General features: G+C 53.9%; 1 protein-coding gene across 1 annotated transcript; it reads left to right on the forward strand.

Moving 5' to 3' along the window:
* The first annotated feature begins 1,808 nt into the window (after nucleotides 1-1,808).
* Nucleotides 1,809-12,948, forward strand: H6PD (hexose-6-phosphate dehydrogenase/glucose 1-dehydrogenase). Its single transcript, XM_027882479.1, has 6 exons — nucleotides 1,809-2,264; nucleotides 3,819-3,973; nucleotides 5,026-5,682; nucleotides 6,822-6,939; nucleotides 8,945-9,214; nucleotides 9,873-12,948. The coding sequence occupies exons 3-6, from the start codon at nucleotides 5,056-5,058 to the stop codon at nucleotides 11,228-11,230; spliced, it is 2,373 nt and encodes a 790-aa protein (XP_027738280.1). The 5' UTR covers nucleotides 1,809-2,264; nucleotides 3,819-3,973; nucleotides 5,026-5,055; the 3' UTR covers nucleotides 11,231-12,948.
* The last annotated feature ends 242 nt before the right edge of the window (nucleotides 12,949-13,190 follow it).

Raw genomic sequence — 13,190 nt, forward strand, 5'->3', positions numbered from 1 at the left:
GCTAAATTCCACCGTTTGTGATGTACCCTGCGCTGGGTTTCAGGACTGGAGCCTCACCCAGCCCGGAGCTGCATTAGCAACATGGGTGGAATCACAAAGCACTGTGCAGTGTGAGGCAGGGCACACTGCAGTCTCCCTCCTCCCAAATTCGGATCCACATCCTTGCAGGCAAGCCTGGGTGCTGGCACTGTGTCACTCTGATCCCTTTGCAACCCCTTACAGGGTCTCTGGGAGAGCAGGCTGGTGGAATAACCTCCAGAGCAGGGTATGGAATAAAGAAATTATATAGTAAATAAGATTCAAAGTTGTATCACAGAACCACACAATGGTTTGGGTTGGAAGGGACCTTAAGGATCACCTTGTTCCACCCCCATGGCCTGGGCACACACAGCTTCCACTACACCAGATTGCTCAAAATAAATATCTATATATCACAAATACAGTGCAAGGCTTGTCTTATATATAATTTCATTTCTGGGTTACCAGTCTGAGCAGCAAGGTACCCCAGTTCTGTGCTCAGTCCTGCCAGTGTGACTCCCTTTCCCCACCCGTAAAATAGTGGTGGTGAAGTGTCTCTACTTGTGTAAAATAATTGGAGACCTTTGAGTGAGAAAGACAACAGGAATGGTGTGCAGTCTTGCCATGTAATGTAATGCCATATATTATGGGATGCAGTTATAGCTGTTTAACAGTCTAAGTCTGCTTTCACAACTCCCTGTTGTTGCCATACACGTTTGCAAAGACTTTTTTTCCCCCTTTGCTTCTCTTCTTTCTGCCTCCCATCACTCCACCTGCCTCCCCAAAACTTGATGTGTCTAAGAGCAGTATCAGGCTCAACTGAATCGCACACCAGGAGGGTCACAAGGTATTTCTGTTGTTTAGAACTAAACACAGGAACATGTGGGGTGAGGAGGGGGTGTGCTGGGGTCACAGTCATTTCAGGACACCAAGCAGTGCAAGGTCTGTAGATAAATATACCTATATATGTGTGTGTGTGTGTATAAATAAAAAATATATATATGTAAAATTAGCCAATGCAGCTGGGGAAAAGAGATACTTTTTATTTTAGAATGAATCATAGAATTAAGGATGGCTTGGGTTGGAAGGGACCTTGAAGTTCATCTTCCAACGCCCTGCCACGGGCAGGGACACCTTCCACTAGACCAGGTTGCTCAGTTCCCCATCCAACCTGCCCTCGAAGGTTACCAAAACTCCTGCCAAACCCCCTGCCTTTGGTCAAGGCTTTGGTCCGACGGTGCAGTGAGAACATCTCCATCAGAACGGGAACCACAAGCGAACGCACCACACCCCCACCCATAGGGACACGCCTGACGCAACCCCCAGGCATGGAAAGGCTGCGATCCGCAGTGCCCAGGCGCGGTCCCAGCGGGGACTGGTCGGGGGTGGTCGCGTCCCACCCGAGCTGGGGTAGCGCCCCCAAATTCCCCCCTTGGACGCCGCGATTTTTTCCCCCCTCTCGCGCGGCGCCGCGCGGCGAGCCCCGACGCCAACCACAAGACTGTGCGCCGGGTGGGCGGGGCGCGCGGCGGGCGGGGCGCTGTGTGTCGGGCCCGCCGGCGCGGCGCTGGTGGGCGGGAGGTGAGCGGGGCCGGGCCGGGGGTCGGGGGGCGCGGGGGGCGGGACGGGGGTGGGACCCCCGGCTCGGACGGGCTGGCCCCGGCGCTCGGCGCTGTCCTGCGACACCAGGCAGCGGCCTCGTCCCGTTCCGGCTCCGCGTGGGCGGCCGGGGAGCCGCGCATGGCCGCGGGAGGGAGGGAGAGATGGAGGGATGCAGGGATGGAGGGATGGAGGGATACGGGGATACTCCCGGTCCCCGCCGACCCCCGTCCCGTCCCCGGCGTTCCCCAGCGGGCGGGGAACCGGCGGGCAGAGGTGTTTGCGGGACACCCGGTCCGTCCCGGCCCCGCGTGGGCACCGCACGTTCTGCCCCCGCACCCACGGCACCCACGCGCGTCCCCGCCGCGCTCAGCCCGTCCCGGCTCACCGCTGGCCCGCTGTGTCCCGGTGTGTCCCGGTGTGTCCCGGGGAAGCTCTGGCGGGAGGTGCGGGGGGGTGTGACACGCACCTGTCACAGGTGAGCTCATCCCTGGGGTCCCGGGGCATTTTTGTCACCCTAACCCTGTCCTGCTTTTCCAGCGCTCCGGACGCTGAGCTGGGACCTGGAGTGGGGCATCTGGAGTGGGGCTGTGCCAGAACCAGAAGAGCCAAACGCTAATTCGTGCATCTCCCAGATTGCTTTTAATGTGAGTCTCCACGTTAAGCCTCTGACCTTCCCAGGAGCTGATGGTGAGGCCATTCCTGCTCTAATGTTGGGATACACAGAAGGCCAGTATGGTTTTCCTGATTATCAAAGTATCCCCATCACTCTTTCCTTCATGTGTTACCTATGCATGGCCTTGTAGCAGCCCAAACACCCTGGATTTATCATAGAACCAACTTCCCTGAGTCAGAAGGGACCCAAAAGCATCATCAAAGTCCAGCTCTTTTGGCTGTGCATCTCTTAATTATTTTTCAGTGGGGATGCAACAGTAACAAAGCATCTTTTAATGTTTTGTTTTGTTTTTTTTTTTTTCTGTGTAAGATCTGAACTGAGCTCCTGTCAAACTGGAGGGAATGCACAGTCTCACTGCTGGATTAAACTCCTACATGTTTTATGTGGATAAGGCCCAGGAGTCTTTTCCTGAGGCCTGACTGAGCAACTTTGTTCTGGCCGGCGGGGGGGGGGGGATTTTTTGAGTACTATTTTTTAACGGGAACAGTGGTGATTAGCTGATATGAAAGCAGCAAGCAAACATTGCTGGGTTTGCTGTGCTTTTTCTGGGCAGTGTAGCTCAATATTTTGCAATTGGGGGTGTTGTGAAACTGGCTTTCAGTTGGCTTGGAAGGGCATGTGACTGAATCTGCCAGGAAGTTACTTGGCTAATTCACTCCTTCCTTCTGGAAAAGCCTGACCCACCCAAACCTCTCCCACTCCACGGTGGGACCTGCTGAGGTCTCGTGCAGCATCTCAGCCTGCCAAGGTGCAGTGGGCAGCGTGTCACGTGTCCCTGGTTCCTGGAACAAAGGTTGCTCAAACAAGTGCAAATATTGCCCCAGTGCCCTGAGAAACGTTGCCCATCTGAACTGGAACCCCACAGCAGGGGAAGGAAAACCAAGCAGTTATTTATGCTGCAGGCAAAAACTTAGGAGCCACATTTCTGCCCCTCTGCAGCTGCCAGCGGTGTTTGCTGGATTCCTCAAGTGAGTACAAGGGGCTTAAGGAGCACAGGGAGAAGGGAGGGAGGGAGAGGAGGCAGAGCAGGGTGGGCTGTAGCTGTCAGCTGAAGTGATGCTCAGCTGCCCTGTCTCCATGCAGGAAACAGGGAAGGGAAATCCAAAGGAATTTCTGTGCAAACTGATCTTTGAGAGGGAAACGCACAGCACTGCTCAAGAGCTGTCCTGCTGTCCTAGGAGGGCTCACTGAGGTGCCCCCTTCCCACTGCCACAAGGTTGTGGTGTTGGGACTGTGCCTTCTGAGAGCTGGACTGGGGGATTGTTCCCAGGGAGGCTCACTGGGGTCAGTTGAGGACCTTCAGCACCCAGCTGAGCTCAGGTGCAAAGCTGAGGGGTCAGGAAGACACCGTGGGAGCAGGAATTGCCACGTGTGCCCGTGTTTTGCCAGCTCACAAACAGCATGCAGAAGGTTTGGCCCAGCCATTGTGGGTGGGCTGAGAGCTGGGATGTGCTGGGACGCTGCTGGCTCGGGCACAATTCACTTTTTTCTCTGTTGTAATCGGGTCTTCCCTCCCATTTACCAGAAAGGGAGCAAGGTGCCTTATCTCTCCTGCTCGCCCAGCCACTGATCAGAGACTCTGCCCCACAGCAGTCCCTGCAGGAGGGAGATCTGCACTGGGAGAAGACACATTTCCAGTTTCCCTTTGCCACTGTGGTCTCCAAAGCTCCTGTGTTACAGGTGAGTCTGCTGGGCAGAGAAACACAAGAGTTATACAGACCAGTTCAAGCTGCAGACAGGGAGAGGTGTTCAGATGTTCCTTGTTATTATTTAGTTATCCTTTAGCTAATCCTTTAGCTAATTTAGATCCTTTAGCTGCTTTAGATCCTGTGTTGATGTAGTGATGAAATAGGGGATTTTCTGGGAGCTTTCCACAGGGAAAACCAGTGAAGAGCTCAGACATCTGTGCTTCCAATGTTTCTTTTCTCTTAAAAGCAGCTTTATTTTGAATAAGTAAGAGTGAGCAAAGGGGCTTTTTGGTCCAGGATTCCAGCTGTGCCTGTCTGCAGGGGTTTGGATGGGCCCTGAGTGGAGAAGGTGCTGACCTGCTCTTCAGTGAGGGGAGGCTGAAGGAGGCAGAACACAAACCCCACGTTCTCCCCTGGCCACATACACTGCCTGTCACGAGGCACCATCTGGACTGGCTCATGTCTAAACTCAATTTAAGGACTAAACTTCTTCCCCTGTGTTGTTTTATCACCTCAGCAGCTCCTCAGAACCCAGTTCAGCTCTGTTCACCAGAGTGCTGGTGCACAGGAGTCATTAAACAGTGCCCTGAAGAGGAGCCTGTGCACTGGGACTGCCAGTGGTCGTGTTTGCCTCTGGGCTGCTCTCACAATATTGACATGAAGCCATGCCAAGGCAGCACAGCACTATTGGAGCAAAGTCCCAAACAGGAGGCTCTCGAAAGCAGGACCTAATGTGCAGGCACGTGTGTTCCTTTGTAGCCAGCTCTGAAATTTGTGTCAAAATGGGCTCCAGTTTCACAGTCTAAAGGCACTGACAGCCCTGCATTAACTCAGCTGTGGGAACAATGCACATGCTGCCCAAAGGCCTCGGCCACACAATGCCTTCCACTTCTTGCTGTGCATAAAGAGGCTGCAGGCCCTTCCAGAACCCAAATCGTGGAGGGGAGGAGAGACTGGTGGGTGGAGGGTGCAGGTACCTTGCTTTGTGTTTTGCAGCATTATAACATGGATTGGCACATTTTCTTTTCTGTCCTTGTCTCCTAGTGTTCCTGGGTCTGCCCCTTCTCTCCCAAGATGCTGGGAAGGGTCCTGTGGACAGTGTTGCTGGTGGGAGCCTTGCAATCCCTGGCTGAGGCATCCCAGGGCCACATCTCCGTGGTCCTGCTGGGAGCCACGGGTGATTTGGCCAAGAAGTATTTGTGGCAGGGTCTGTTCCAGCTCTACATGGACCAGGTGAGCAGCGGCCACAGCTTCACGTTCCATGGGGCCGCGCTGACGGCCCTGGAGCCGGGGCAGAGGCTGATGTTTGACGTGCTGAAGAAGCTGTCCTGCCCCCCGGACGAGGCTCCCAACAGGTGTGCCGTGCTCAAGGACCAGTTCCTGAAGCTGAGCCAGTACCACCAGCTGAGCACTGCCGAAAACTACACTGCCCTGAGCAGGGGGATCGAGGCCCTGCTGCGCCAGGAGGGGCTGAAGGAGGCCGGGAGGATCTTCTACTTCTCGGTGCCACCGTTTGCCTACACGGAGATCGCCCGCCACATCAACAGCAGCTGCAGGCCCCCCCCGGGGGCCTGGCTGAGGGTGGTGCTGGAGAAACCCTTTGGCCACGACCTGCAGTCGGCCCAGCAGTTGGCTGCAGAGCTGGCGGGCTTCTTCAGGGAGGAGGAGATGTACCGGGTGGACCACTACCTCGGCAAACAGGTGAGCAGCTGGCAGGGCACAGCCCCCTGCCTGGCTGGGAGAATGCTGGGTGTCAGTTCTGCACCTAATGAGGGTGTTGTTCCCCTCTCAAAGTTAGGCAGAGCCTCTCAGTGTGATCCAAAGCCTCCTGGGATCCTGTACTGCTCCTCTCCTGTCCTGTGCTGCTGTCCCTCCTCTTAGAGAGCAGAGGAGATGACCAAAGCAGGGCTTTCTCCTGCTGGAGTGATGAGGGTTCCTTCTCCAGAGGGAGGCCAGGGTGTTGGGTTGAACTCTGTGTGGGCCTGAAGTAGAGGTGCAGAGTTTATCTGGTCTTCTCCCCAAGGTCAGGGCTTTGATTTCGCTGAGTAGCCTCTCACACTTCTCCCATCTCATTACTCACAGGCCTCTCTGCTTAGCCCTGCCTTCTGGAAGCAGTTTTTGATTTGATATGATAAGGAGCTGATGGATGTCGGTTTTATGGGATGCTTAGGAGAAGGTTTCCTCCTGCCCTGTGCTCCACTCCGGTCTGCTGCAGGGACAGCTCAGGATGTGGAGCTGCGCTGTCCCAGAGGGAATGTGTCCAAGGACATGCCATCCTTGTTTCACAGGACTGTGATGTCACATTTTGAGAGGAGCCTGTTCCAGCTGTGGCACTGTGGGCAGTTTTTCCTGCATGTCCAGCTGCAAGGAGAGCATCTCCACTAAGAGGGAGGTTTTGGTTTTTTGGATTTTTTTTTTTTTTTTGGTTGGTTGTGGGTTTTTTTTGTGTCCCAAAAAGAGCAGATGGCTTCAGTGGTGTAAGCATCTGAACTGATGTATTTCAGCACTTTGGAAGTGCACGTTAGTCCCAGGATGGTCTGACTCAGCCCTTTGTCCCTTGACAGATGTAAACTGAGTGCCTTGCAGTTTGTAGTTCAGCCTTTTTTCACAAGAAACCTCAAAATGCCTCAGAATGTCTGCTCTGGACAGTCACTGGCAGCCCCACTGAGCATCCCTGCAGGCTCTCTTGATGATTTTCTCTTCTCTGACCCACTCTGCTCTCTGTTGTGCTGCCTGTCTGCTGGCACATCCCAGTGCTGGATGGGGCAGAGATGTTGTGCCAGAGATCTTGTGGGAGCCTGGTGAGTTTTTATGGGATCTTTGCCTTTTTCCCTTCGCAGGCTGTAGCCCATATCCTGCCTTTTCGAGATCAGAACCGACAGTTTCTGGATCCGATTTGGAACCGGCATCACGTGGAAAGAGTGGAGATTGTCCTGAAGGAGACTGTGGATGCTAAAGGTTGGTGAGGAGAGTGTGCAGAGTGTGCAGGGTGAATGAATGAGAGGGAGAACTGGCAGGTTCATTAATTATATGAAAGTGGCCCTTGAAGTAATGCTGGTACAGAGATAAAAAACACACGGTATGTTGCTCTCTGGAAACAGAGAGGGACTGTCCTACACTTCCTGTGCTAGAGGCTGACTCACTTCCAGGTAGTGTTGCTGCTTCCAAGAAAAGACTCCAATTGCAGTTCGTGTGGGAGCAGGGGCAGAATCCCCCACCTTTTTGTGCTGCAGAGCTCTGGGGACATTGCACCCAGCTTCCCATCCTGATTCTTGGTAAAAGGCACTAGATTTGGAATTGATGCAATCTAAGGCCACTTCAGCTCAGTGCAGCAATACTCTGGTTGTTGTAACAACAATAACCCTTTTGTATTCCTGTCCTGTGAGCTACCAGGCTCACCCTGAGTGTACCTTTGTGCTGTTCCTTGGAAGGTGCTCTGGCATCTCTTGCCTGGATGTTGCTCTTCTCGGACGAGTGTCAGTCCAGGTGCCCGGGTCACTCTGTGTTTTATCTGCCTGTTTCTTTCCCTTCCTCTCTGTAGTAAGAAAGAGCATTGCAGAGGGACAAAGAATCCAAGGCCAGAGCTGCTAGCATGGGTCTCCTGCTGAAGGACACGGCTGCATTCCCTCCCTGCAGTGCTGCAGCAGCCGCTCTGCAGTGCTCAGCACAAAGCTCCCCGGGCTGGACTGCCACCCGCAGCACTTTGGGCATGTCAGGTGCCCTCAGTTCTGCAACATCAGGGCTGCTTCTTCACTCCCTTTACCTGCTCCCTCCCTGCCTCCCTCCCTCCTCGTTCTCTCAGCCACCACAAACCAGTTCAAACAGTTCTATCAAACCTGGAGCCATCTCTGGTTTGGCAGCCCAGCCCTCAGCCAGGCCTGCTCCTGGGAGAGGGACGCACTGCAGGGAAATAAAGGGGCAAGTGTTGTCTCTGCACTGCCCCAGCTACACCCGGTGCCCTCCCTGCTCTGAACAACTTTGTAATTTTTCATTTGACGTCTTTTTTTCCCCTGTTCAGCTTCAGCTGGCAGCCTGGCTGCCAGCAAGCCTGCAGCATTGATTCCACTAATGAATGTGCCTTTGGATTAGAGCAGAGGAGATAAATGTATCAATCAATAGGGGAAGCCTGTGGGTGATGCAGTCTGCAGCCTGCTGCTGCTGGCTTGCTTACACAAAGGCATCTGCTTGAGTCTCTTCATAAGTGCAGTGTCCTTCTCCCCCTGCTCCCACCTGCAGGAGGAGCCAGGCAGGGAAATGGGAAGCAGGGCTTTGTGCATGAAATTTTGTCTCCCAAGGGCATGGCTCAGCCAGAGCCTTCTGAGGACAGGAAAACAAGGGGAAAAGGGGCAGTGGAGAGCAGTGCTCGCTGCCAGGGCGCAGCTGCAGCTGCTCTGGGGAGCTGGTGTGTAGCCTTAGAGCTGCTGGGGTCCCTGCTCTCACCCCACTTTGCAGCCACTCTGGCAAAGCTTCTGTGTGGAACTGCCTGTTGTGTGGAGTGTCAGCCCCAGAGCTGTGGCTGCAGGGCTGCCTTCTGCTCTGTGCACCTGGGACTGTCAGGCAGAGCGTGACTTCTCCTGGGTTCAGGCTCTGTAAGCACCCAAAAAGAGAAGTGTGTTTGATGTGTTTGGCTCTGGGGAGGACAAGCAGTCCCTTGGGAACCTTTTATCTTTATTTAGTGTAGAATCATAGAATGATTTGGGTTGAAAGGAACCTCTGAAGACTGTCTAGTCCAACCCCCTTGCCACAAGCAGGGACATCTTTTACTAGAACAGGTTGCTCAAAGCAACATCCACAACTTCTCTGAGCTTGACGGCTTCAAGTTAATTGCTGGGCTGGGAGAAGAGGTGCAAACCAGCCAGGGCTTGTTCTCTTTGCTCTTGGCACACACACTGCACGAGCAGAGGACAAAGCTGCAAGAAACCCACATCAGTTTAAAAGCATCTTCCCTCCTCCTTGTCCTCAGGCCGCACCAGCTTCTACGAGCAGTACGGGGTCATCCGGGACGTGCTGCAGAACCACCTCACAGAGGCCCTGATGTTCCTGATCATGGAGCTCCCAGCCAACGTGAGCAGGGCAGAAGAGGTTTTGCAGCACAAGCTGCAGAGCTTCCAGTCCCTGTGGGGCCTGGAGAAGAACAGTGCCGTGCTGGGCCAGTACCAGACGTATGCCAGCCAGGTCCAGGAGGAGCTGCAGCAGGCGCAGGACTACGTCAGCACAACACCAACCTTTGCAGGTGAGAGTTTGGGCTGGGCCCTGGAGAGGGGAGTAGCCTGGAGCTGAGGAGAGCAGGAGATAAGTCCTTGTGTGGTGATACCAGCTCCATGACTCCGGACCTCACTGCTGGCACAGGGATGTCTCCTGGCATCCACCAGCATGACTGGGAGCTGGAACAAGACAATACTGTTGTTGTGTCAGTTAACTGTGAATGGGAAGCATAAGAGCTAAGTCCAATTATTCTAAGATTTCTGCATTATTTTTAAGAGTGGCCTGCAAACTCCTTTGCCTTTTCATGCAGTCACATTGCTCTCTGCAGCTGAGGGGTAAAGCTCTGCAGTCTTCTGTGATGAGTGAACCGTGAGGCCACCTCTACCCATGCTGTGTCTTCTGAACATTAAAGATACTGTCTGAATGATGTTCATGTTCAGAAAACTGGTTTCCTACAAGATTAAAGGAGGCTAAACAAGTGGGATACCTGGGAGGAAGCACAGCATGGTAACTGGAGAGCAGTTAGGCAATGAAGTCAGGAAAGGGTTGAATGTGGAGCAAGAGACACGGTGGCTGCCAAAATTTCTGGGACGTGAGGAAGGAGAATAACGGGTAGGTGATAGAGATCCCCCCAAAACTGTTTGCTGTTCAGGTTTGATTGGTAGCTGAGCTCCCTGTCATTTCAGGTGTGCTGATCCACAGTGACAGCCTGCGGTGGGAAGGGGTCCCGTTCCTCCTCACCTCTGGGAAGGCTCTGGATGAACGGGTAGGTTATGCCCGTGTTCTCTTCAAGAACAGGGCCTACTGCACTCAGAGTGAGACTCTGAGGGATGCAGGGCACAGCCAGTGCAAAGCCAAGCAGATCATCTTCTACTTTGGGCACGGGGCCCTCAACACCCCTGCGGTGCTTGTGAGCAGGAACCTTTTCCGGCCCATCATGCCCAAAGACAGTTGGAAAGAAGCCGTGGCTCAGTCAGACCTGCACGTTTTTGGACAACCGCTGTCTGATTACTACGTCTACAGCCCCGTGAAGGAGAGAGATGCGTATTCCGTCCTCATCTCCAACATCTACCACGGCAGGAAGGATTTCTTCATCACCACGGAGAACCTGCTGGCCTCCTGGGGCTTCTGGACACCCCTGCTGGACAGCATCTCCCGCCAGCCCCTGCGCCTCTACCCCGGGGGCGTGGAGAACCAGCACCTCCTCGACTTTGAGATGGTGAGTGGGGGACTGGCGTTCGCCCTGGCAGAGCCAGAGGAGCTGCTGAACCCCCCCAGGCAGATGCCGAGTGATTACAAGGCAATGCAGTCCAAGTACCGGCAGAGTCCCCTGGTCTCGGCGTGGTCCGAGGACCTGATTTCCCGGCTGGCGTCCGACATGGAGGAGGCAGCGGTCAGGAGCGTGGCACGCTCTGGCCAGTTCCACCTGGCCCTCTCGGGGGGCTCGAGCCCAGTGGTCCTGTTCCGGCGGCTGGCGAGGCACCACTTCGCCTTCCCCTGGAAGCACACCCACATCTGGCTGGTGGATGAGCGCTGCGTGCCCCTCACCGACAGCGAGTCCAACTTCTTCGGCCTGCACAGCCACCTCCTGCAGAGCGTCAGGGTGCCCTACTTCAACATCCACCCCATGCCCGTGCACCTGAACCGGCGGCTCTGCGTGGAGGAGGACAGGGGCACGGAGCTGTACGCCAAGGACATCGTGGCCCTGGTGGCCAACGCCAGCTTCGACCTGGTGCTGCTGGGGGTGGGCACCGACGGCCACACGGCCTCGCTCTTCCCCCGCTCGGAGAGCGGCCTGGAAGGGGCTGCCACTGTGGTGCTGACCGAGAGCCCTGTCAAACCTCACCAGAGGATGAGCCTTAGCCTGCCCCTCATCAACAAGGCCAGGCAGGTGTTTGTCCTGGTTCTGGGGAAGGGGAAGCACAACATCACCACCCTGCTGAGCAGGGTGGGCCACGAGCCGAGGAAGTGGCCGATCTCGGGCGTCAGCCCCAGCTCTGGCCAGCTGGTCTGGTACGTGGATTATGACGCTCTGCTTGGGTGATGCCTTCACGGTGTCCCTCCTCCCTTGTCTGCGTGGCCTTTACAGCCTGGATTTTCCTACACAATGTCCGTGTTTTTCTGTTGCCAGCGGCGGCTTCATCTCTCACAGGCTCCTCAGAGCTTCTGGGAAATCCGTGGCCTGCAGCGCCTCTGACATTTGAGCCTGAAGGGAGCTGGGCTCCCTGTTCAGAGCTCAGCAGGAGCCAGTGCAGCATTTTTGGCTCTGCCAGGGATTCTGACTGTGACTTTGGACAAATTACCTCACCCTGAAGTGCCTCAGTTTTTCTATCAGGCCTTTTTGCTTATTGGCGTTTAACTACCTCGCAGGCACCACGGGAGACTTGTTAAATTAACTATCTGCCAATTTTTAAAAAAATTTCATGGAATTCTCAGGCTAAGAGACAATAATAACGTGTTCATCCTGTGCCCTGCTCAGTCTGGCTGGGCCAGAGTCCTTGTCTCAGTGAAATGAGGGTTGTGTGCACGTGGATCTGTGCAGCCCATCCTGGTGTCAGCCAGGCTCTGACTGTGCTCTCCTGGGAGCACAATTGGCTTTTGTGCTCTGTGGCCCCCAAATTCTGACACTGATTTGTGAGCTCACTGCGGTCCTGAGCCTTTGCAACCTGCCCAGCAGCAGAGGCTGAGTTGAGAAGCAGTAATTTGCTGCTTTCATTAAGTGGATGGCTGATACACGGGGGATGGGGAAGGAAGACAAACTGCTTTTCAGGCTGTTAAAATAATGGGGACAGGGTGAGGAATATGGCAGCTCACAGAGCTGTTGTTTGCCAGCAGTGCAATAATTATTGAGGAAAAAGCTTGGTGTTCAGAGGAATTGCTGGACTTAACTAGCAAGAAAATGTTTTCTTTAGCTGTCTTTGCCTCGTTCTCTGAAATGAACTTTTCTCTGTCCCCAGACTCGAAGCTTGAAGCGTCATTCGGTGGCTCATAAAATTTCTGTGGGAGGCAGCTTTACAAACTCCCCACATATCCATCATTACAGCACACACTGAGGTAGATCCACTGTTTGCAGATGGTGGTGGCGCTGCTGGTGTTTGAACTCGTGGATGGTGACTTATAAGGGAGGGAATTTTCTCTGTACACATCCCCGCGGCACACGGAACCAGCAGAGTGCACCTCTGACAGCACAGCATGGGGTGGCTGCAGAAATGTGGAGTTCTGCTCGCAGGGAGGGTTGGAGACATCCAGTCCTACCCAGAGACGCCACTCTGCCCTTCCTGACCTTCCAATTTTCCCCTTCCCAGAATGCTGCCACGCACAAGGGGTGTCCTGTGCTTCCATGGTATCCCCAAGTGCTCCCTGATCTTTTCCAGCGGGTTATTTACCTTTGGATTAGTGCCTTAACTGGTTTGACAGCTGGGATGGCTGGTTATCCCTCTTTTGTGGGTGTCTCTGCCTGTGTCCTGGTTACAGGCAGGATTAACCACCAGCACAAACACCAGAGGGTGAAAATAAACCCCAGGGGAGCAGAGGAGAACAGGGAGCAGGAGGAAGGTGAGCTCTGCAGGACTTGCTTTTCCAGTGGAGTCTGGAATAAGAGCTTATGTCCAGGAGTTCATTGGAATAACCCTCTTTGTAGAGGACTGGTAGCAAACAGTGGTTCCAAAATATGCCACAGTGGCTGGAACAGCTGTGCAGAGGAACAGGGTTTGGGTCTGGTACATCCACGAGTTCCAACATAATTTTTTTTAATTTTTAAACAAAAAGATCCATTATCTTCATTCCAGGTCTTTTATGTTGGTATAAGGGAACAAGTTTTAATGAAAAATTGACCTATATGAGAGTAACTATATTGTTATGAATGACAGAATTTATGGCTGTGTTGCAGGTGACTATGGCATTGGTGCTTTCCTATTTTTGCACACTTATTTTTAATATCTGGCTGGCACCTTTTGAAATAAATGCTGAGAGGTTTATTTGCACTTCTAAGTAAGCACATGTTG

The sequence above is a fragment of the Empidonax traillii genome, unplaced genomic scaffold (assembly GCF_003031625.1).
Source record: "Empidonax traillii isolate 1590-97213 ecotype Southwest subspecies unplaced genomic scaffold, ASM303162v1 scaffold106:size2091409, whole genome shotgun sequence".
In the NCBI taxonomy this organism is placed as follows: Eukaryota; Metazoa; Chordata; class Aves; order Passeriformes; family Tyrannidae; genus Empidonax; species Empidonax traillii.